Genomic DNA, 24,907 nt, shown 5'->3' on the forward strand with positions numbered 1-24,907 from the left:
CCTCCAAGTCGCTGTGTAAAAATGCATTCGAGACGTCCATTTGAGCTAGAGACCATCCTTCTTTAGCTGCTAAGCCCAACATCAGCTTCACACTAGTCAGCTTAACAACAGGGGAAAACGTCTCAATATAATCAACACCTTCGACCTGTGTGTAGCCTTTCGCTACCAAATGCGATTTATAACGCTCAACAGAGCCATCAGAATGGTACTTAATAGTCCAAACCCACTTACAACCAACTACATTCTTACCAGGGGAAGAGAAACGACGTCCCAAGTATGATTCTATTTCATAGCCGTAAGCTCCGCATTCGCAGCACCAGTCCATTTCTCAGAAGCCATGGCTTGTTGAAACATTTTCGGTTCTGTCTCTTGAGAATATGTAAGGATATTGGCACAAAAATGGGTGGAAAGTGTATCATAGGTCAAGACTGAAGAAAGAGGATAGGGTGTGGTGTGTTTCGGAGGTAAAGATGGAGAAATTTGTGCAAGTGCACAGTGATACTCAGATAAGTAACTAGGAGCTTTAGTCTGACGCTGTGAACGCCTAGACTGATGTGATGGTAATGCTCCAACAGACACAACAGGATTACTTTGCCGAGTAGTAGAATGAGATGATGCATGAGGTGAAGACAATAAGGATGGATCAGAGGATGATGAGTGAATAGGAGATGGCAAAGACAAAGAATTATCAGGAATAGGGGAAGGATCAGGAGATGGAACAGGCAAGACAGTATGCTTGAAAAAATCAGGAATGATCGAAGATGCAGTTTTATATGGAAAAACATTTTCATGGAAGATGACATTCCTAGTAATCGAGATGCGATTAGTATCCAAATCTAGTACTTTGTAACCCTTATAACCTGGTGGATAGCCTAAGAAAACAGAAGAAGTAGCCCTAGGGGTGAATTTATGTCTATCCTTTTGTAAAGTACTAACATAACACAAGCAACCAAAAGTCCTAAGCAAAGAATAATCTGGTCTTTTATTCATCAATTTCTCATAAGGTGTCTGATTATCTAACAATGGAGAAGGTGTCCTATTGATTAGAAACACAGCAGTACTCACACAATCACTCCAATAAGCAAGAGGTACATTCGATTGAAATAATAAAGCTCGAGCAACATTTAAAACATGTTGGTGTTTCCTCTCGACTACTGAATTCTGTTGTGGTGTATATGCACAAGAAAAGTAATGTATCATACCAGTTTCTTTAACCAATTCATCAAATGAAAGTTCAGTTGCATTATCACTACGAATAGCTTTTATTCTTTTCTGATATTGAGTAAAAACATGCTGTAAAAACTGTGGAAAAATAGTCGAAACATCACTTTTATTTCTTAAGAAGTAAACCCATGTTGTTCTAGTACAATCATCTACTAAGGTAAGAAAATATCTATAACCTTCAACAGATTCTGTAGAAAAGGGTCCCCATATATCTAAATGGACAAGGTCAAATGGATGAGAGGACATATGATTATGAAAAGGAAAAGATAAGCGTTTTTGTTTAGCAAGAGGACATACATGACAATGACTATCATGTGATATCCTAAGCTTCGGTATAGACAATGCATCAGAAAGAACTTGTAACTTGGCACTTGACGGATGTCCTAGGCGATGATGTCAGAGAGTCGCATCAGATGACAAGGATCTACAAAAGAACTCAGAAGAAGAAGACTCAGGAACGTCGAGAGATGATAGGGATTGTAAATCTAGAATGTAAAGATGATGCATGAGATGACGCCTACCAATCATCGAGTCCTGAGAAAACCCCTGAAGAAAACAGAAAGTAGGATAAAAATGAGCAAAACCTTGATTGTGATGAAGTAAACTACTTACACTAATCAGGTTAAAATGAAAGTCAGGAACGTGTAAAACATCATAAAGAATCAATAATGCAGACAAATGTATATTTCCAGAATGATGAATGGGCAATTTTATACCATTTGGCAAAGTAACTGTTATGCCTGATATAACACGAACATCCCTAAATCTAGACAAATCACAGCAAACATGACTTGTTGCCCCACTGTCAATTATCCAAGAACCACTAGGCAAAGCAGTTTGTAGTGATGAAAGACAATGATGATGGAAAGTAAGCAAATGATTCTCATATCTCAAGTTAGAAGAAATAGAAAAGACATTACCGGAAGTCGAATTAACAGCCATGACACCTTTTTCAGAGATTGAACTGGAAGACTGAGGAACCGGAGCTACAGGCTCTGAGGCAGCTACTTGAGCAGACATCTGATTCAATTGGTGAATAAGCCCCTGGACTTGAGACTGAGAGATTTTAGTAACATCCAAGCTCATTGGAGAAACTGGTGGAGGAGGATAATATGGAAACTGCTCAGTCGGTGTTCCAGCGAACACATTAGCAACAGTCTGTTGCATATTAGTCTCAGATGGTTTAGACATGGATTTTGGAGCTGTGTAACTCTGACCGCGAGGAGCCAAAGAATTAGTAGGTCGATAAGCAGAGTTATTACCACCATTATTAGTACCACCATTGTTACTATCATAATGCTTGTAGTCAGGAGGATAGCCATGGAGACGATAACACTTCTGGATCGTGTGTCCCATCTGACCACAGTGAGTACACAATGGCCTATTACTCCTTGGTCGATACGAACTGTAAGCACCAGCAAACTCACCAGACTCATACATTGCTCCATCATAAGATCCAGTCGTCTGAAACACTACATTCTCAGCCTTGATAATCGGCTTGACATTCAGCTGTCGTTCATCTTGTTGAACCATGTTGAAAACTTCATCAATACTCGGGATAGGCTTAAGCATCAATATATGTCGCCTTGTTTGATCAAAACCATCGTTAAGACCCATCAAAAACTTGGTATCCTTACTTCGTTGCTGCAATCTCTCCCACAAAACCGCTGCATTACACTCACAACGCCCACAAGTACAAACAGGAATCTCGATATAACTGGTATATTCCTCCCACAATGTGACTAACTCAGTATAATAGCCACTAACATCCATTGAGCCCTGTTGTAATGATCCTAGACGTTGTTCTATCTCAAATACACGCGGAGCATCATCCTGCTTAAAGCGAGAAATAATACTCTACCAAATCGCAGCAGCAGTAGGCATATACAATAAACTCGCACCTATCTTCTTAGAAACGGATCCCATTAACCAAGTGCTAACCATATCATTGCATCTTGACCAAGAACCATACGAAGGATGATCAGAAGAAGGTTGAGTAATAGTACCATCAATGAATCCAAGTTTGTTTCGCACATTCAAAGCCATGCGAACAGATCGTCGCCAAGAATGAAACTCCGCTCCAGTATTGAGGCGATCAGTGACTATCTGGAGCCCAGCATGATCGGTACTGTGAAGATACAACGGATTCTCATAAAGATCGTTACACAAAGACGAATTCGTCACCGGAGTCGCCGTTGTAATATTCGGAATCGCGGAAGATGAATGAGACGCCATATCGTGTATAGAATCAAAGAATACACGAAAAATTCAGATCAAGAGAGATGCAAACACAAGACGAATCGTTGCGAAGAAGATGACGAAACAGAAATTAGCAAAATCCAAAAGAAATTGAATGAGAACGAGATCAATACAAGAGGCACTCATGATCGGAGAGCTCTGATACCATAACAGACTGTAACAAACTCTAGATTGAGATGAATGAACAAGATAAAGAATTGATTCTAATTCTCATTAAATGTAAATTGTACAGTGTTCTCTGTTTATATACAACATAAGGTTAAGCTAACATGAGCCTAATAATAGCTTAACCTACACTTATCATTCTACTATCATGAAAGTAATTATATTCATTATATTTTTTATTTGTAGGAACGATTTTGGAACATCATCAGCAAGCATATGGTTTATATATATGATATTTTTTGTCAACATATACGCATCTGAAATTTAAGGAAATAAATGAATTTATCTTTTGAGTTGACTGTATCAGTATGTATGACTGTAAAAGTCAACCATTTTGCAAAAACAATATGCACACCGACCCTCATGATTTCACAGTTGGCCAGCTCAAGGCGTGTGTCTAATTATTAGAAGTTACATTTATTATTTTTTTCGTTTAGTATATGCTTTTGAAAATGTAAGATGTAAATGGAAATGGGCGATATGATTGCATTTGGTTTATATGTCTTCTTCGGAACAATAATACGAATTATAGTAGTAATCATAAGATAAAGAAAATGAACACAAATTAAAAGAGACTCATATTAGAATAAAGAGGGTACCAAAAAGATTAAGAAAATAAAATATATAAAAAAAAAAGAGTAAGAAAATATGTTTCTAGATCTAATTGAGCATGATGAGTCTATATACACACCGACATTGATTTATGTTCTAGTTAAGTGTATTGAAAATAAAGAAGCCTTGATTTTGCAATTTAGGCTATGGAAGGAAATTGTTTTTAAATTGTTTTTTTTGTCTTATTTTTTTCATTTTGGATTTTTGGTTTTTTTTGATAAACTCTATCGACTGATCCGGTCAACTTCGGTAGAAACGCATCAAAGTGCTTCAGAGTGGACTATTCCCCAAAAGGCCACCACACTCTCTATCCCGATTTTTGGTTTTAAGCTATATATATATATCAAAAATAGCAAAATTTACACCTTCCGTTCTCGCATTCCTAATTAACAGTCCACATGCCTATTTTACGAACAAACTATTAATTTTCCTTTCTTGAAGAGAACTACATACAGTACATAATAGTATACAACAATTGGATGATTATGTTCAAAATTCATTCCATTCTAAAAAGAAAGAAAAGACAAATCAAGCAAAGTGGAAAAAGGTGTAAATGTTTTTAGCTTCACCGCTCTCGTGCTGATCGTCGTGTTAAAGCTCGATAGGTAATCTGCACCATGATATATGAATCTCACCAAATATGTTTTTGAATCTTCTAAAAAAACATACTTTTAAAAAACAAAATTTGATTAAACTATATATTCGAAAAGCATTGAATTTGAATGTTTCTTTCTCATCAATAACTAGCTAACCCCATCAGAATTGAAATACCAAACAAAAAGACTTTAATATCTCATAATACTACTGGTTTACATGTGTCCTAGTTCTAGAATTTGGCAAGCGGCCAGACAAACGTCGATTATTAAGAAATGCATTAAAAACATTAAAAACAAAAAAAAAGATTAAGAAATGCATTAAAAACATTAAAAACAAAAAAAAGATTAAGAAATGCATCGCAAGGATTCACATATATCATAATGTATACACCAGATACATACTCTAAATGCATGCTAATGAAAACGAAAATCACATGCATACTCCAAATGCATGCTAATGAATAATGTCGAACTTAACAAAAAGAAATCATCACAAAAGTGATGAATCTAAATTACATTTACACCTTTTTCCCGTTTTGCTTTGTATTTCGGTAAAATGTGATAACAGACGATCATTTAGTCATCAGCATGCATGTAGAGTATATGCATCTGATTTTCGTTTTCAATATTTTATGCGATTGACGACTTTGGTCGGCTTTGGGAGATGTTCTCGGTGTTCTTTATTTCTCTCTTTGTATGTATATATAGTATGTGTTTGACAAAAAAGAAAAAAGGTATATATATTCCTATGAGTTTGGATCCAAAACGAGGGATATATCATACTGTATTATACGTCTTATGACCATTTCAATGTCACAATGACTATATATCCCAAGTCAACTTGAAAAAGCAAAGTGAAATTTGATTTTATCACGGTTTTGCTTAATTACGCTTAATAATTAGTCTCTTCAACATCTTTTCTTTGATAAGCTTGGTCAATAAGCTCAAGATGTATCAGTTCAAGAGCTTTTACTACGAAATTGAAAAGCGAATTAAAAAAAAATCGAACCGGAGAAATGAAACTCTAAACAATTGAACCGGAAACTAAATCGTATGGGTCAACTAATAACCGGAGTCTCCACAACAACATAAGAAAACGACACCGTTTCTCAGCAATGTCACACAATTAAACGCAACGAGGATAGTAGTAAACCCGGATATAACAAACTCTAGTCTCATACCCAAACAGTCCCCAGTTTCCTCCAAAAACAAGAAGAGTCTTTGTATAATAAAGCTATTTCCCAGTTCTCTCTCTCTCTGTCTTTCTTTCCCAAGAAAGCTCCAAAGAGAGAGTGATCTCAGATTCAATTCAACCATGGCGGAAGAAGCTAAAGCTAAAGGAAACGCTTCTTTCTCTTCCGGTGACTTCACCTCCGCTATACTTCACTTCACGGAAGCCATCGATCTTTCTCCAACCGATCACGTCCTCTACTCTAACCGTTCCGCTGCTCACGCTTCACTTCACCAGTACGCCAATGCTCTCTCCGACGCGTATGAGACAATTAAACTCAAACCTCACTGGCCTAAAGGTTACAGCCGTTTCGGAGCTGCTCTCCTAGGGTTAAACCAGTTCGATTTGGCTGTAACGGCTTACAAGAATGGTTTAGATATCAATCCGACGAACGAGGAGTTGAAATCGGGATTGGCTGATGCGGAGGCGTCTGTTTACAAGAAAGAGAGAGCCAAAAAGGAGAACGAGCTTGGGAATGCTGCGTACACGAAGAAAGAATTCGCAGTTGCCATTGAGCATTATTGTAAAGCCATTGAGATTGATGATGTAGATATCTCATATATCACAAATCGTGCTGCTGTTTATCTTGAATTGGGAGAGGTATAAATTTTTCATATGTATAGTGCTCTTTTTTTTTTTTGTTCTTTTCTTTTACGTTGATGATGATAGGGCTAGAATGATGATTTTGCTTTGGTATTGAGGGACAATGGATTGGTGATTAGTTTTAAAATGTTTTGATTTCAGTACAATGAGTGCATTAAGGATTGTGATGAGGCAGTGGAAAGGGGTAGAGATCTTAGTACAGATTACAAGATGGTAGCTAAAGCTTTGACTAGGAAAGGGACTGCTTTGACCAAGATGGTGAATTGCTCGAAAGATTATGAACCTGCTATTGAAGCTTTCCAGAAAGCTCTTACAGAGCATCGAAACTCTGATACATTGGAGAGACTGAAAGAGGCAGAACGAGCTAAGAAAGACTGGGAGCTGAAGGAGTATTTCGATCCCAAGATCGGTGATGAAGAGCGTGAAAAAGGTGTTTGATTTTTGAAACTTATTTTGTCAGTGTGGGGAAAGAAAGCTTATAGTAGAGCTGCGAAAGCAAGAAAGAGTTAGCATTTTTTACTGCTGCTGATATGGTGCTTTTTAATACAGGTAATGATTTTTTCAAGGAGCAGAAGTATCCTGATGCTATTAAACATTACACTGAAGCAATCAAAAGGAACCCGAAAGACCCAGAAGTAAGGCCATTTCATCTTTCCATATGTACTCAAGTTCTTCTACTATGATTCTTTATTTTGACTGTTTGAGTAACTTTCTACTTTTTTTGCACTCTTGTTAGGCATATAGCAACCGAGCTGCGTGTTACACTAAGCTAGGTGCAATGCCTGATGGACAAAACGATGCAGAAAAGTGTATTGAGATTGATCCAACCTTCTCTAAAGGATACAGCAGAAAAGCTACAGTTCAATTCTTCTTGAAGGAGTATAACGATGCGATGAAAACATACCAAGAGGGTCTCAAGCATGATCCGCATAATCAGGAACTTCTCGACGGTATTAGTAGGTAATATTCACAGATACACAGAGATTATTAACTTTCTATCTGTTGCCATAAATTTGCTAAATGTTGTTCAAATCTGTTCTCCAGATGTGTACAAGAGATTAACAAGGCTAGTCGAGGTGATCTTACCCCTGTAGAATTGAAAGAGAGACAGGTTACATTCTGATACTTCTCATGTATTATTTTTCCCCCATTCGTGGTTAAAAGAAAACCCGGGAAACAAACTTGGAATTCTCCTTTTCTTTTCTTTTGTGTAGGCCAAGGGGATGCAAGACCCAGAAATCCAGAACATCCTCACAGATCCTGTAATGAGACAGGTAAAGCAACAAACTCTGTCTTCCGACACCTAAATTGTGAATGTCTGATGCAACTCTCTGTTCTGATATGTCTAGATAGATCTGAGTATCTGAATTTGTCTTTAGGGTATTGGTTCGAGTCTGCATGTTAGTATGCCTCTGAACAATGTAAATCCTTTTTTCCAAACAGGTACTGACCGATCTTCAAGAGAACCTGATCGCAGCACAGAGACATATGCAAAATCCAATGGTTATGAACAAGATTCAAAAACTTATTAGCGCTGGGATCGTCCAGATGAAATAGACTGACTCAGGATAGCTGAACCATTGAAAATATCCGTTTTTGTACATTCATTTGTTGCTCTTATTATATCTTTGCAATGTGCAACAATTCCAAATTAGTAAAATTGCAATCATATTTTCAAACTGTTCTGATATAATATCTACTGCGATCCTTCATTTTTTATACAATGAAGTTAAATTTGCGTTGCTTTACAGTACAATGAATTTTATTGGACATAATCCATTAGAGAGCAATGTCTAACTACTCTCCTTTATCAAAACAACTTTGTCAATCACAAAATTTGAATCATTCATTAAAATCGCTACCGCACATACATAACTTGCCATTCAGGTCCAACGAACTTGAAGGAAGGTAAGAAACGGAGTCTAGTGCCTTCATCGTCCCATTCAACACGTTCATACCATTCTTCCTCTTGGTATTTAATGACAAGTTCTTCGACCCTCATGACACTTTTAGAATCCAACGGAAGCTTTCTTAGCTCAGGACACTGCGTTACGTGGATTGTCTTTAGACATGGAAAAGGCAGAGGTTGCCAGTAGATGTTCCTCAACATCGCTAAATTGTGTAGGCGTAGACTCTCTAGTTTCTGAAAAGGAATGGTAAAACTCGTAGTCATAGCTTTCTCTTGGCTTATTATTCCTTCTACTAGTCCTGAGTCCAGAACCTCGAGACTAGTGAGGTTAGGAGCGAACAACAACCACGTCAAATCTTTCAGACCATCGCAGCTACTTATATGCACAGTAGAGAGGTTTGAAAAGCATTGAGATGTGGGACTTCTGTTCCATGATAATGTTGTCCTCTCTATCTTTATCTCCCACATTCCACACTTCCTCATGATGACTTTACGGAGATTATCCATAGCTGGCAAAGTCAATACTCCGGATGATTCTTCCTGAAGCCCTCTAAGTACTACAATCTGAAGACATTGAGCCAACCTGGGAGCATTTACTAACTTCTCCCCAACCAAGCTCGACTTGATACTTGTGTTTACAACTTCTAAGTGTTCCAAGAGCTGCAACTCCTCCACTAAGCTCATGTCTAGCGACATTTTAGACTGTAAAAGCTGCAATTTCCTCAAACTTGACAAACTTGATATCCCTGAAATACTCTTAAGTCTCTTCATGTAATCCAATCTCAAATATCTTAGCTTTTTCAACTCTTGTAAACCGACAGGTAGCCGCTTCATGTATGTCCATGACAAGTCAAGATACCGCAAGGAGACCAACTTAGATATTTCTTTTGGCAATTCCCGGAGACGTGAATTTCCTGATAGATCCAAAACCACTAGCATTGGGATACACCGGAAGAATTCATCCGAGATATGTAGCAATGAATCGTTTTTCTGAAGGAACAGAGTTGTAAGTTCCGCACATTCAGGACTGCCAGATATCGTTACAATCTCATTTTCCATCAGTGACATCCTTCTCACAGAACTCCAGTTCTTGACTTTCGGTACTTCACGTAACCCAACACCGGCTTGCACAATACACTGTTCTTTATGTTCCCCAAGGTCAGATGATATCCATAGAGCCATCTCCCTAACCACATCATGCATTTTCACTTGTTCTTTATTGATTGCTTCCTCCAACAACAAACATGCACGGACAAGGATACCAATTATCTCATAACCTTGTCTTAGTTCTCTTTCTCTACTTTCATTTTCATCTATGAATCCCTCACATATCCAATAGTCTATCAACCTCTCTTTCTCCATACGATAATCTTCAGGAAACAGAGAGCAATATAGGAAACATGATTGCACAGGCTCCTTGTTTAAATTATCATAGCTATACTTTAGAATTGAAAGAACTTTGTCTTCCATGCCAGAAAATTCTGCAGCATATGAACTCAAAACGTCAACTGCACTACGCCATTCTTGTACCATCCTTTTGCATGTCATGGTCTCGCCAATGACACTAAGTGCTAAAGGTAGGCCACGGCATTTTCCAGCAACTTTTCTTGCGAGTTCAGGTATGTCTGGATGGCCTTTCAATGTATTTTTTCCAACATTCATTTGGAACAATTCCCAGGCTTCGTCGGGCTCTAGACAACTGACTTCCACCGGGTCATCATCCCCCATACGCCCACACACATCTCTAGAACGAGTGGTTAAGACTACTTTGCATCCATTTTGTCTGCTTGGATAAGGGACTCCGAGCGCTTTTAAATCAACTTTCTCCCATATATCATCCAACAACAACACAAATTTTTGCCTCTGGAGAACTTTGTGTATGTCAAGAGCTCTCTGGTCGTCATGTTTATTATCCCACTCTTCGCCCACAAAGCCTAGTCTTTTGCCGATCTCTCCTTGAATCCTATGGATCACCGGAGTTCTAGACACCACAACCCATATCACAATCCCAAATCCGCTACATTTTTCAGGAAACTTGTTGTTGATTTGTGTGAGAAGGGTGGTTTTGCCAACTCCACCCATGCCATAAAGACCCACAACCTTTACTCCGTCTTCCATGAGACGGTTGCATACCCTTTCGAGCATTGTTTCCTGACCAACGATTGTAGGTTGAATAGGCACCTCTTCAACCTCAGCTATCGAAGTGGCAGTCACCGTATTAAAATCTCCTTGAGAATTAAGACTCTCAATCTCCCTCAACATCAGGATAACCCTTTTCCCATAAACATAGCTTATTTTCACATTTTTAGAGCAATATCCAAAGAGACACAACCTTTCAAGCTCAATGTCCATAGTGCTAAGCAGATCACTGAATTTTTTCTCGACGGTCAGGACATTGGTAAGCCATACCTGGACTTGAGAAAGTCTTTTATGACGCCCTGTGAACTCTTCTCTGCGTACCCTTCCTTGCACATCTTCTTGCTTTGCCTTGAGTTGTCCCATGGTTTTCTTGAGAGACGCTAGATTATCTGCGAGGTTGTGAATATAACCTACCCTGAGGCCTAACCATTGAGAGACTTGATTCACGACTTGATCGCATGGTAACGAGACCGAGCAACAACCTCCCATTGCTGAAAAGAGAGAGAAAAAAGAGAGATTCAGAGAGCAAAACTGGAAACCCAATTGAGAGAGTGAAAATTATTCAATAGTGTGAACAGAGGAGATTGAGAAGTATAATCGATTTTCTCAACCACACAAGATGTCACTGTATGCATAATTGATGAGAATATTTAGACTTTTCCACTTTTCCACGATTAGGAAATTTCAATGCAAAAAAAGACAAAACACAAAAGTTAGAAGTCTCGTAGAAATGTCTTAAAGAGTACTATTTTTTTTCTGGATTTTTTGGTTCCTTTTCCCTAGAATATTGAAAAACATACACATATATATAATCGCTACTTGATACAGAACATTAGATGCATTCGAGCAACATTATTACCTGAATGAACCTACTTGGCAACTCCATTTGTATTCCTGCGTGTATATCAACTTCACTTTGGAGATTCCCAAGCAGCACAAGAACCTGATAAATATCTCTTTTTAAATGAATTTCATGAAAATAAGACTGATGAGAACTTGAGGCTCTCATTTTTGAAATTGGTTCCTGATCAAACCGATTTGAAACACGATAGATAGATACTTATGGCTTATGCATCTGCTCTCCTGACCAAAAACAAAACCATAAATTCCATCATATGGGTGATGATTGGTGAATTGTATGGCTTAGGAACAGACTTCACCTCTTCAAGAAACAAGTCAGACCTCACATTCAAACAATCCAACATAAAAATCCAATAACATTCCACATACGAAATAACACAATAAAACACTACAATCATAACAGCAATTCATATAGCTGCTTATAAAACAACATTTAGATTAAATTACAATCAAAAGCAGACAAAGACTTAAAATTTCACAGCTCAGAAAAAAACCTGATTTCAACCATACGAAAAGCCAAAGAACAAAATTGTGGGAGTTGGTGAGCTACTTGACCCAAGACTAACTCGAGAACCTTTTCATTTCGACATTTAAAAAAAAAAAAAAAAGGGATTATTTTTACAATCCATCAAACAAAACTGACCCTTTTCTTTCTGGAGAACCTATCATCAGATGCACCACGAACCTCTCCTTCCTTGGATTTTAAGAGAGAAGAAGAGTTTAGCGAAACAACATCAAACCAATAATTTTGAGAAACACAAGTAAGTGATTGAAACCAAAATCAAGACGATATTACCCCCATGCACAAGAGTTCTCCATTCCGTTGATTGAAACGGTGATGCTCCCGCCGGAGGTGGAGGCGGTGCCGAGAACGAGATGACATCGTCATGTGTTTTCTATTTGATGATGTGAAACTTCGACCCAATCTTCTTATTTTCCCTTCTGATTTTTGACATTAAACCGGACTCTGTTTAATACATACATGAGGAGGTATTGAACTGCATGTTAAGTATTTTTGTTTCTCCTTCACCATTTTAGTATATGAATACACCATTTTAATCTTCTAAAGAACCGGTAGAACACTTTTAGATTAGAACAAAACAAAGGGAGATGAAATTCATACAAAGTTCAAATCCAAAGAACACTTCAAAGCGTAACAAAACAAAGACAGTGGTCTAAGACCAAGAGTCTAAGAGTATTAAGAAAGGAACGATAAGGCAGTATATTAACAATATCACCGTTGTTTTTTCTCAAGCTTTTTGCTTTCGTTCATCGATTATACAAAACCAACTTGCATGATGGTAAAAAACGGAGTCTTGTCGCTTCGTCCTCCCACTCGACTCTTTCTTTCCACTCTTCATCTCCATATTGTATGACAAGTAGTTCTTCACCCGCTACAATGCAGCTTTGAGAATCCAGTGGAAGTTTTCTCAGCTTTCGACACTTGTTTTGTACATTGATCCTATTTAGACATGGAAAAGGCAAAGGACTCCAATATATACTCTTCAGTTCAGGTAAATCCCACAAGTGCAGGTATTCTAGTTTCCTGAAAGGAACAATACCAGCCCTGGCTGCTTTCTCTTGGCTTATTAACTCTTCTACTTGGCGTGAGTTCCAAACATTGAGATGAGTGAGGTTTGGAGCAAACAACAACCACGTCAAATCCTTAAGACCATTGCAACCAGCTATTAGAACTTTGGATAGATTTGGAAAGCTTGGGCTTGTCAGACTTGTGTTCCTTTCTATCGATATCTCCCGCATTCCACATCCTCCTATGAAGACTTCCCGGAGATCGCTTATAGATGGCAACGTCAATATTCTGACTGATTCTTCGTCGAGAAATTTAATAGATACCTTTTGAAGACATCTCACCAACCTGTGAGAGCATAACATTTGTTCCAATGCTGAACTTGACGTGATCTCTATGGTTAGAACTTCTAAATTCTCCAAGCGTTTTAGCTCCTCCAGTAAGCTTATAGTTAGCCACATTCTCAAATTTAGTAGCCTCAACGTCTTCAGACTCGGCAAATGATCAATCCCTGAAACACTCTCAAGGCACAACATAGACTCTAGATTCAGATGCACTAGCTTTTTCAACTTTAGTAAACCAACTGGCAATCTCCCTATGCTTGAATCTGACAAGTCAAGATATCGCAATGAAACCAACTCTGATATTTGCTCCGGTAATCCTTTAAGATTGACATTCCATGATAGATCCAATACAACTACCCTTGGCATACACCGGAAGAACTCCCCAGAGATATTTACCAGAAGGCGGTTATCTTGAAGGAACAAAGTTGTAAGTTTCGGACACTCAGGGCTGCCATTTATCTCTTTAATCCTATTATTCACCAATGACATCCTTCTCAACACTTTCCAATCCTTCACCTTTGGTAATTCGTTTAACCCAACACCAGCTCGTACAATACAATTTTCTTTCTGCGTCCTGATGTCAGATGCTATCCATAGGGCCATCTCACGAACCACATCATGCATCTTCACATATGACTTGTTGTTGAAATTTTCTCCTTCCACCAATAAAGAGGCACGCACAAGAGTGCCAAGTATCACATGGCCTTTGTTTACAGCTCCTTCTTTACTTTCATATTCATCAATGAATCCCTCGCAAATCCAATAATCTATCAGCCTCTCTTTTTCTATCAATGTATCTTCAGGAAACAGAGAGCAATATTTAAAACAAGATTTGACGCTCTCACTTTCCAGATTATCATAGCTGTACTTCAAAATAGGAAGAATCTTCTCCTTCACAGCACCAAAATTTGCAGCATATGTAGTTAAAACGTCTACTGCATGATCCCATTCTTGAGTTGTCTTCTTGCATGCCATTGTCTCTCCAATGACGTTTAGCGCTAGTGGCAAGCCACGACATGCTCGAGCAACTTTTCTTGCGATTTCGGGAATGTCAGGGTGGCTTCTTAATGTGATTTCCCCAACTTTTTTCTTGAACAAATCCCACGCATCAACTGTACCTAAACATCGGACTTCCATCGGATCATGAACCCCCATGCTTGCACATACACTTTGACAGCGAGTGGTGAATGCTATTTTGCATCCGCTTTCACTTGTTGGATTCGGGATTCCAATCTCGGTTAGTTCCACTCTCTTCCATATGTCATCTAAAAGCAACACAAATCTCTTTTTGCTTAGAAAATTGTGTATGTCAACTGCCTTCTGGTTTTCACTTTTCTGGTTCCATTCCACGCCTTTAAATCCTATTTTCTCGCCAATCTCTTTTTGTATCTTGTGTATTTGTAGATCACCAGACACCACAACCCAAATGACTATCTCAACGCCATCATCGGTGTCACAAAACCTATTGTTGATCCGAGTGAGAAGAGTTGTTTTTCCTACTCCACCCATCCCATAGAGACCCATAATCTTGGTTCCATCATCCATGAGGTGGTTCCATGCCTTTTCAAGAATTGTTTCCTGACCAACAATCGTAGGCTGTAGAGGCCTTTCCTCAGCCATAGCTCTCACAGCTGCATGAGCCACCTCTTCAAAAAACCCTTTAGATTTTAAGTCTTGAACCACATTCAACATCACGAAAACCTTTTTCCCGTAGCAATAGCTCAATCTTAAGTTGTTGGAGCTCGCACCATAAAAACACAACCTTTGAAGTTCAACAGTTCTACTACTATTTAGATCATTGAATTGGGATTCAATAGTCTTGACTCTCTTAAGCCATACCTTGATTTGATGAAGTCTTTGAAGACCTCTTTCTTCTGCTGTCTGCACCTTACATAGCAGATCAGCTCGTACAGCCTTGAGATCTTCCATGGCTTCCTCCAGAGCCGTGAGATTCTCCTTGAGATTATGAATAAAACTAAGTTTTCTGCAAAAGCATTTACAAAGATGGTTCAACAATTGATCGCATGACACTTGGACAGAGACACAACCACCCATCTTGCACTTGACACACAAAGAAAGATTCACATATGCAACGAGGAACCTTAATCTTAGACTGATAATTAGTAAATGAGATGTGAAAAGATTAGATGGAAAGACAAGAAATAACTCTCCCCATCTAAGAAATTTGCAGGAAAAAAAAATTGTTAGAATGAGTCAAAGTCTTCTTCTTTTGTATGGTAGCATCAAATTCATATGTAATATAGCAAAAATCCAAAGAAGATGACAGTTGTAGAAACGACTACAGTAGCTATGTCACTTTCATTTCTACTATAAATAAATGAGGAAATTGCCAACGAAAACAGATCTTCATCTGTATTTTTGACGCTTAATACAACCCCGTCTTTTTCAAAGGCACAACAAGTTAATTCGTAAAACCATACCAAAAATAGTCAGCGCTGTTAATTACACCTTAGCAGATAAGTTAACTTTGTCTTAACAAATTACAGGAACTGGCTCAGTCATCAGTACAATATAAAAAAAGTTATTCGCAAAAGAGCTTCATTCACATGAATACATAGCACATAAGGTCGATGCAGAATCAGATAACCGTAATGTTTGAAATGAGTACCTGAACTAATAGCTCTGGAACACGGAAGTCATGGCTTTTCCCAACCAACCAAGAACTGAAGCATGAACTCAATCGTATGATGGCTTAGGAACAGCAAGATTTTACCTCCCTCTGCAACAAAACACGCATTCAAGCAATGGCAAGATGCAATCCATAAACATTTCAGATCAGTGAAATCTTTTAAGTGTAAAAAGTCTTCAGATTAGGCAAAGTAATTGAAAAGTCTAACCTTTCCAAAAGCAGAGGGCTTTCTCAGATTTGAACTCCAGTAAGTTACCCACCAGAGATGGACTCAGGATTAAGGAAAGGTATGGTATGGGCGGAGGAGGCAAAATCTTACTCAAATCTCAAGCATATCAGTTCAAAAAAAATTCATGGTTGATCTGCTGGAAAGGTGAGGTTTTGCCTACTTCGACCATACGTACAGATGCGTAATCCCGAATCCATCTTTGATGAGAGTATGACATTATGACTCCCCCTTTGGTTGGCTCGTAACCCTTAACAAACTTGATGATCACACGACACTGAGACAGAGGAGCAACAAACTTATCAGTGATGAATGAAAAAAATACAGACACAGAACGAGACGAATCTATGTTCAATTTGATTCATCTTCCCCAGATCCCAGCAGTGACAGAGTCACCTATGTCTTCACGTGGTGCAGGAGCCATATCTTTGGATCCATTAAGAAGAGAGGGCCTATGGCCCAAAATATCAAAACGGTGTCGTGGATGTATGTCTCTCTCATTATTAGCTCGAAATCTCATTGATGAGGATTTTTAAGATTTTTCAATGAACACTCCGGCAAAACACACACACTCAACAAGCCAAAGAGTACAAGCAAAACAATATTAGAGTGGTTAATTAGAAAAAAACACTTGCACACACATTCCAAGAATCATTCAGAAAAAACTGTAAACAAAAAGAAACAAAAGGTAGGTAAGAGAAAAATAGCTCAACTACTAGACTCCAATGGAAGCTTTATTTGTTTATCAGCCTTATACAATATTACAATTACCTTGTATCTCACACACAAGTGGACTATACAAAGACAGATGAGTAGAGTGGATGACAACTTCTTCAATCCTGACAACACTCTTCGAATCAAAGGAAGCTTTCTCAGCTTTTCCTCAAACATGAATGGTAACGGACACATGTAGATGCTCCCTCAGCATCGGTAAATAAATCATACAAGGTATTTTAGTTTTGATAATGGAACATACCTGCCTCCTTTCATTGAAGTTCTCATTTCGTGCCAGGGAGACTCCATAAACTCGGGATTAAAGAGCCTTGTTTTCATTTCATTGACTATTGGTGTCAGTGTTCTTATTTACCCGATCTAAACCGGACATTGTATGTTAACCGAGTCACAGGTTGTACTGAACCGAAATTTTGGGTATCATTCTCGTGTTTAAATATTTTCTTTTCTTTTCACCACTACAATACTTGTTAACTTCTTATGATTTACAAGTTACACAAGTGGTATTCATAATTCATTAACGGATATATTGTTTTGAGAGATTTGGATCTTCACATAAATCATGGTAGTAGGAAGTCACAGGAACATGCAAAGTTTGCATCTACCTAATCAAAATGAAACCTGCATCAGTTCGAAATTTCGGTTTCGCCTGAACTACTATGTCAAAATCTACCATAACAAGCAAGAAAACTACCATAACAAGTATAACTGAACTACAGTGCCATAAGCTAAAAAGTGATTGCCTTAAAAACAATGACGAACTTCTATGTTATCCATTTACAACATTCAATCGCAAAAGCGAAAACAACATAGCGAAACCCAACAGCATATGAAAATCGTGCGAAGAATATCGTAAGAACAACAACAAGATCTCCAAATCATTTACTTTCCATATGAAATACCAGCATAACACAGTCCTAGGCAGTGACCGAGAATGGTAGGATCTCAATCAGTAAAAGCTATCATGCTTAACTATGACTAGCTTATATATGATGCACAAACATGAAATCAAGTCATCCAAACACACACACACACACAAAAAAAAGAGCTTATGAAAGTCACTGTTAGATATCTAAATCATATACATTTCAAAATCCAACAACCCAAAAGTACGCACATTGGAATCAGATTAGACTACTTGATCCAATCCAAGGAATCACAAAGGCATAAAGAAATTTTTTTTTTTAGAAATTTCAAATTCTTAGAGATTAGATAAAGATAAAAAGGAATCACACAGACATCATATTCCATTAAAATTGAAAAAAAAAAACAAACAAACATGAAGAACAATAATAAAGTTAGTAAGCAAAACCACAAAATGACAAAAAAACAAAGAATCTCTCAATTCTTAAAAATTTCAAATTTTTCATAACAAAAGAAGATTAGATCTCACTTAGCAACCATCCTTGCTATGAAATCTTCATATCGGATCTTCCCATCGGATCCAACATCCACCTCCTTGATCCACTCATCGAACTCATTAGGCTCCAGCTTCTCTCCGATACTGGTGAGAATATGCCTCAGATCCGCTACAGCCACGAACCCCGTACCTTCCTTATCGAGGACTTTGAACGCGTCGCGGAGCTGGCGATCGAACGGCTCCGTCTTCAGGTGTTTCGCCATGAGATCGAGGAATCTGTTGAAATCGAACGGTGACGAGAGGCTTTCCGATGCGATGATGGATTTGAGCTGGGCTTGGGTCGGGTTTCCTCCGAGGGATCGCATGAGGATCCCGAGCTCCGACGGTGCGATTTTGCCGTCTCCGTCTGTGTCGAAGAGCATAAACGCTTCCTTCATCGACGAGACCTGATCGTCGCTCAGTCCATCTTTCCCCATTCTTCGATTTTTCCGGGTTTTCGGGTCAGATTCCGGGTCGGGTGTTTCTCTCTCTCTCCTTCTTCAGTACAAAAACGAAATTGGGATCGGAGTGTGGCGTGTGTAACTTTTTAACGAGAGAGGTTTCGTACGATGCCGTTTTAAATACAAGATTCAAGGCCCAACTAAATCTGGCCCATTTATCTTTTGAAAATAAAAACTTTAGCTATTCAATTAGAGATCAAAGCAAAAACTGATATAATTTTATCTAACCAATCATCTTACGGCCTCACTCGTTCAAATGCTGCGGTTGCAGTTACGGTTGCGGGAGATTGCGGAAGTAAGCAGTTGCACTTTCAAGCGTTATTAAACGTTTTGAACGACTGGTTTAGCGGTTTAAAATTGGTGCGTTTGCGGGAGGTTTACGACTGGTTGACTAGCGGGTGCAATAGCGGTTGGAACATAATAAATGTGATATATTATATATAAATGTTTAAAAACACAAAAAAATTATTTAAACTTGATTTATAATTTAAATTTATTAAAAAATACTAAAATAATTATTCAAAAAACAAATAATTTTTATATTGAAATACTTATTCCTTTATGCATTTGGCTTTTTACCAAAACTTTAATCAAGTAATTTGATAAATGACAAAACATATGCTTTAGATCGTAGATCTTTTCTCTTTTCTCTTAGATCATAGGTCAGTAGTTGCATCGGTAGGAATGGTTAAGTGAGAGTTGAGAAGAGTCACTGGTGATTTGTTTTAATATTTTTCACAAATAATCTTATTTTTAAAAAAATGCTGATGAAATATTATATTTATTTAGATTTTTTTGAACTTATGTGCGATGTGTCATTAAATTTACATCAAGTTTTTTGGGTTATTGTTAATTGGAATATTATTTTCTTCTAATTGTTTATTTTATAATTTCTGTAATCATATTCGTACTTCATTTTCTCCCGTCCTAAATGAGTAAAATGGTTATATAGAAGATATAACACAAAAGAATTTCATTATCATTGATTTTTTTTATAAAAAATAAATAAATAAATCCAACCGCAATCGCCCGCAACCGCAAACGCTTGCGGGAAGCAGCTTTTGAAATTCAGTGGTTTGAAGCAGTTGGGAGCGATTGAAAGCGATTGAGAGTGTTTTATGTGATTGGTTCCAATCGTTAGCAACCGCTACCACCCGCAAACGCAGTGTTTGCGGGAGGTAGCGGGAGAACCAGTGAACATCTTAGTGGAAGTTTAAAGTCTAAGATCGCCTTTTCCCCATAAAGTCTTCGTATGTTTGCTAGCTACAAATTAAATATTAATAGGATCATTTGAGTGGGTTTGCAAGGTTAGTGTTTTAAGTGCTTTTCACAAAAAAAAATTTGTATGGGGTCATACAAGTATGGCAAATGAAATCGCTTCCACGATAAAACAAATGATTAAGAGTTGAGAAAGTGGGATAGAAAGAATAAACATGACCTAATTAATAGTTTCTTTAAGCCTTAGCCGATCGAGTCGTTTTCAAAGTGACATAGGAATTATAAACAAGGTTTGATTTGTCCCACCTAGTTGGATTTATGGGGCACAAAGACAATTTGGTTAAATGCATTGGTCACCATCAATGTATATAGCATATGATATCATCATGTGATTTAAAAGGCACCCTTCCACTTGAATTAGTTTCACATGTTTGAGTTCCATATATGCTTTATATCTTTTCTTTGGAGTGTGATTCACTTGTTTGAAATTTTTGCATTATCCATGACAATCCCCATTATCTCTAGGTTGAAAAAAAGTATCAACACTCCTTATCAATGATCTATTGAAACATTATCTATTATATATATCCAATTAAGAAAAGATAACTCAAAGTGTATATAATGAATATTCAAATGTTGATACCTTCATCATTAGTAGAGAACAACTTTTGTTTGTTAGCTTAATCATCCACTTCTAGTTTTCTTAGGCGATGAAATAAAATCCGGTTTTGTTCGATCATGACATATTGACATATAACATAGTAGTTTGTATTAGTTTTGTCTTCCAAATTTAGTAAAATATATGTTATTCATTAGCATTGTTTTCTATTTGAATTAGGATGTAGGGTGATATTAACTAAATCCAAACTACCGTATGAGAATGAAAACTTCAAAACTTAACTACTTCAACAAAAACAAAAAACAGTAGATTAATCGTTTAAGCCTAAATATAAGATTAACTAGTTAAAATCTCGTTAGCCTACACGATACACATGTCAAATTCGTCTAGAAGAGTGTCAACGTCGACAATCTAGAAACAACCTTATCTTTAGAAAACACTCAAACAGAAAAGAATGAGACAACAAAACTTAGTAATCTCTTAGAAAATTTACCTATCACTCCCAAATATTACACAATTTCTAAATCTAACCTTTACACCGCGAAAATCTAAGATAATAGTACTCTTAATTATTTTCAGTTAATTCATAACAGACGCATTCTCTATGTCCACTCGCTGATTTTAACAGCTAAATCTGGGGGTATTTTTAAAATTCGATAGTATTGGGGGTAAATCAGAAAACAAAACTAAACTACACGGGCCATATCCATAAAATATGAAACAAGACTTTTCTTATTTGTCTACGTCGTCTATAAAAAGCAACCTTGAAGCTAAAACCCAAACAAAGAAGAAGAAGAACCCAAGAAACGTGAGAGACTAGGAGAGAAGGCGAAGAAGAAGAAGAAAAAAAAAAAAAAGAGAAAATGAAATTGGTTTGGTCTCCGGAAACAGCATCCAAGGCTTATATCGACACCGTCAAATCGGTAAGTTTTTATTTTTAGTTTTCCGGTGAATCGTGCCGGAACAACCCCTGTTTCTTATCATTCACAAGAACCAATAATTTCAATTCAAAACGATGAAACCCATTTTTGGAAAACCCAGATCTTAGTTTTGATAGATATTCGTAAAATTTGAGATTTTTTTTCCTGTTTTTGTGTTGTTTAGTGCGAGAATCTTGAAACGCCGGATGCGGCGGAGCTAATAGCAGCGATGGCGGCGGGATGGAACGTGAAGCTGATTGTTGAAACTTGGTCAGACGGAGACGGAATAGCTTTAAGTATCGGCTTAAACGTAGCGAGCCAACACGCAAACGCTAAACACATATGTATAGTACAAAACTCGAGATCAGAGTCTGCTTATCTCCAAGCCATTCAAGAATCATCTTCATCTCCCTTGAACTTACCAGAGACAATCGTCGCTGAAGAACCCGAAAAGGCCATGAAGGAGCTACAAGGAATCGATTTCTTGGTCGTTGATTGGCGGAACAAGGAGTTCGCAGCTGCTGCGTTGAGGAACGCTGCGTTTGGAAACAGAGGAGCGGTTGTGGTTTGTAGAAACGGGTGTTCGAGCTTGAGACGGGTTTTGAGAGACCGGAACGTTGTTAGGACGGTGACTCTCCCGGTCACCGGAGGTATTGAGATTGCTCATATTGCGGCTAGGAACTCATCAGGGAAGAGTGAGAATAGAAAGAGGAGATGGATCACACATGTTGATCAGAGATCAGGAGAAGAACATGTGTTTAGTATCTAGAAAGTAATAGACAGATACAATTGTGAGACATAGTTTATTGGATCTTAATGTATATGTATTTGTACATATGATTCCATAGATGTCCTTGTAATTGGGGAAAAACATGTTTGTCTTATAAATGTGATCGTTGTTATGTAAAGAAAGCTTACATGTGTTAACAGATTAAGCAAAACTAGTGTCTCTGTCTCTCATTGCTTTTCACTTGCCTCTCTTCTCTTTATCTATCATGTTGGGACAGAATGAACACTAGAACACTATAGAGTGATGGGCTTAAAACAGTTGTTTAGGAGTTCTTGAGCCCATTACATTGGTAGTGCTCTCAATGACTTAGGAATAATTACAACCTCTTTAGTATACTATAATCATATACTTGACTTTTCCTTCAAGAAAAGTAATTGGGTTCCCACATCAGTGCTTAAGAAAACGACCTAAAGTGATTTGGAGGTCCGGTTACCGACGGGGATATCCATTTTATAAGTTGATTAACGTATCTTCTTTAAATATTATGTCAGATCTATATTTACAAGTTTTTTAAGATGAGAACGGAAACATCACATCATTCATGCAAATACCACTAACAAAGTGGGAATAATCCATTAGATCAGTCATCATTCTAAAGCATTTTATGAATCATATGCTTCTAACTTCAAAACTAATTAGCAATTGATAGCTAGATTGATTTATGTCGTTTTTGTTATACGATGATATTTTTTCTGCATCTAATGTGGAATAGTATAACATACTCCAACCAGATTTAGATTAACTTCGAATAAAACAAAATCATAGTAAATAAACTCACGTCGATCGAGTCATGGACTCGTGCCATTTTCCAGTTTGAGGTTTCAATGTCGATAATGTCACGAGAAATCAAAGGGACAAGAGATAGAAGCAAGCATATAATGGTTTAGCTCCCGGTTTAGTTTGTCGAGATATTAATTTACCGGTTAGAAGGGTAATATCGCTATGGTTTAATCCAATTCCTTTCATGGTTTTGGCTTCTATGCTCTTAAAATGCTTTTGGTTGGACTTTACTGGCTAAACTCTAATCAATCAACACAAAACCTAACCATCTAAAAATAAACATATGCTAATTATGGATAGTTTTTTTTTTGTATTATTCTCAAATATAAACACAAAAAGTTTAATAATACAAAAGTGAAGAAACAAATGACTGAAAAAAGTGATACGCGTACGTTCAGAAAAATACAAACATGGGCAATGAAAATAAAAAAACAGATGACGTTTGGCGTTTGTCGTGAACCCTAGTTCCCTGCGGTGTTGGGCTGTCCGGATCCTGAGCAGGTCCGTCTGACCATTATTATCATGCGTTTCATTAATATTTTTTATTTGTAAAAAAAGGCCAAAATGTTGATCAAGAAAAAAAGGAGAAATAAATGAGAAAGGAAGGGAGGAGAGGTAAGAAGTGCGTCACGTGCACATGATCCAACCGGTGCGAACAGAGACATGTCACGCAAAGTCAGCCATTTTTCAGAGCCCAAATCCAAAATCCCCATTTAAAATAATTATGAGCTTTCAGACTATCTTACCCTCTCTTTCTCCCATTTATTACCATCACACGCCCCTTGTTTCCTCACTTTTGTGTCATTGTGTATTAATTAGCTAAGCTTTTTCTTTTCCTAATCAAAACTTCAAGCATGATATATACATTCGATAAATCACGTACTCCAATAGATTATAGATACTTAATATCCGTTTTTGAATCTTGTGATTACCATTCTAGGTGAACTATGAGTTGAATGATTGTTATAACCTTCATGTTTTACCGCTACATATATGCCATATATTGGTTTTGATTCTACATGAATTGAATCCTTTAGTTAGCAACTTAGCATTGACTAATACCTTAGTATGCTGAAAACTACATTAATCAAAATGCTTTTTTTCCCCTTACTTTCTCAATTCTCATGCTTATGTATTCATTTCAAAACAACAATCACATGAAATATAGAATGAGAATTAAAGTAAGTTGTGGGAGCTGAAAGAGAAGACTGACCCAATGAATAATGCACACAAATCTAACGAGTCATAGGCCAAAAGATGTTTTTGTTTGGTAATGTGGGTCAACCAATATCATAAATGTGGTAGCTGGATTTGCATTTGTTGCTCTTCTCAAAAAAATTTAATGTGACAATTCCCCCTACTCTATATTTATTACTAAGCAACAAATCATAAATTCAAAAGTTGATATCTTCATTTTAAGCGATTTGATGTGTATGTTTTTCTTACATACATGCTCACGAGCTCTCTCATGAATTATGGAACTTCATATCTTTATATGTTTATTAATGAAAAACAAACATCTAGCTATCAATCACAATGGTAGATACATGTAATGAATATAATGGTATAACTTCAAGAAGCATCAGTACGCTGTGAAAAATTGTGGAGTGGTGAATTTTAACGGTGAATATTTTACATCAC

General features: G+C 37.4%; 5 protein-coding genes across 9 annotated transcripts; 2 read left to right on the forward strand and 3 right to left on the reverse strand.

Annotated features, from left to right (window-relative positions):
- Nucleotides 1-6,050: 6,050 nt before the first annotated feature.
- Nucleotides 6,051-8,369, forward strand: LOC104739880 (hsp70-Hsp90 organizing protein 1). Its single transcript, XM_010460356.3, has 7 exons — nt 6,051-6,687; nt 6,832-7,120; nt 7,240-7,325; nt 7,427-7,650; nt 7,735-7,801; nt 7,905-7,964; nt 8,134-8,369. The coding sequence occupies exons 1-7, from the start codon at nt 6,172-6,174 to the stop codon at nt 8,245-8,247; spliced, it is 1,356 nt and encodes a 451-aa protein (XP_010458658.1). The 5' UTR covers nt 6,051-6,171; the 3' UTR covers nt 8,248-8,369.
- Nucleotides 8,362-12,543, reverse strand: LOC104743260 (disease resistance protein SUMM2). 3 transcript variants are annotated; one of them, XM_087486434.1, is made up of 5 exons: nt 12,396-12,540; nt 12,243-12,293; nt 11,773-11,821; nt 11,598-11,681; nt 8,362-11,229 (listed from the first exon to the last, which is right to left on the reverse strand). In XM_087486434.1, exon 5 carries the CDS (start codon nt 11,225-11,227, stop codon nt 8,549-8,551), a length of 2,679 nt encoding a protein of 892 aa, XP_087342560.1. In that variant the 5' UTR covers nt 11,228-11,229; nt 11,598-11,681; nt 11,773-11,821; nt 12,243-12,293; nt 12,396-12,540; the 3' UTR covers nt 8,362-8,548. The 3 variants fall into 3 exon arrangements, with proteins under 3 accessions (XP_087342560.1, XP_087342561.1, XP_087342559.1); XM_087486435.1 differs by lacking the exon at nt 11,773-11,821 and having other exon boundaries at nt 12,396-12,543; XM_087486433.1 differs by having other exon boundaries at nt 11,598-11,821; nt 12,396-12,501.
- Nucleotides 12,544-12,660: 117 nt separating this feature from the next.
- On the reverse strand, nt 12,661-16,757 carry LOC104739881 (putative disease resistance protein At1g12290). 3 transcript variants are annotated; one of them, XM_010460358.3, is made up of 3 exons: nt 16,330-16,757; nt 16,101-16,211; nt 12,661-15,455 (listed from the first exon to the last, which is right to left on the reverse strand). In XM_010460358.3, exon 3 carries the CDS (start codon nt 15,398-15,400, stop codon nt 12,869-12,871), a length of 2,532 nt encoding a protein of 843 aa, XP_010458660.2. In that variant the 5' UTR covers nt 15,401-15,455; nt 16,101-16,211; nt 16,330-16,757; the 3' UTR covers nt 12,661-12,868. The 3 variants fall into 3 exon arrangements, with proteins under 3 accessions (XP_010458660.2, XP_087342562.1, XP_010458659.2); XM_087486436.1 differs by lacking the exon at nt 16,330-16,757 and having other exon boundaries at nt 16,101-16,235; XM_010460357.2 differs by lacking the exons at nt 16,101-16,211; nt 16,330-16,757 and having other exon boundaries at nt 12,661-15,697.
- A 1,543-nt stretch (nt 16,758-18,300) lies between these two features.
- On the reverse strand, nt 18,301-19,058 carry LOC104739882 (putative calcium-binding protein CML13). Its single transcript, XM_010460359.3, has one exon. The coding sequence runs from the start codon at nt 18,913-18,915 to the stop codon at nt 18,469-18,471; it is 447 nt and encodes a 148-aa protein (XP_010458661.1). The 5' UTR covers nt 18,916-19,058; the 3' UTR covers nt 18,301-18,468.
- Nucleotides 19,059-21,536: 2,478 nt separating this feature from the next.
- Nucleotides 21,537-22,608, forward strand: LOC104739883 (uncharacterized). The gene is made up of 2 exons (XM_010460360.3): nt 21,537-21,699; nt 21,881-22,608. Exons 1-2 carry the CDS (start codon nt 21,640-21,642, stop codon nt 22,463-22,465), a joined length of 645 nt encoding a protein of 214 aa, XP_010458662.1. The 5' UTR covers nt 21,537-21,639; the 3' UTR covers nt 22,466-22,608.
- Nucleotides 22,609-24,907: the final 2,299 nt, after the last annotated feature.

This window comes from Camelina sativa, chromosome 14, assembly GCF_030686135.1.
Source record: "Camelina sativa cultivar CO46 ecotype springtype chromosome 14, ASM3068613v1".
NCBI classification, from domain to species: domain Eukaryota; kingdom Viridiplantae; phylum Streptophyta; class Magnoliopsida; order Brassicales; family Brassicaceae; genus Camelina; species Camelina sativa.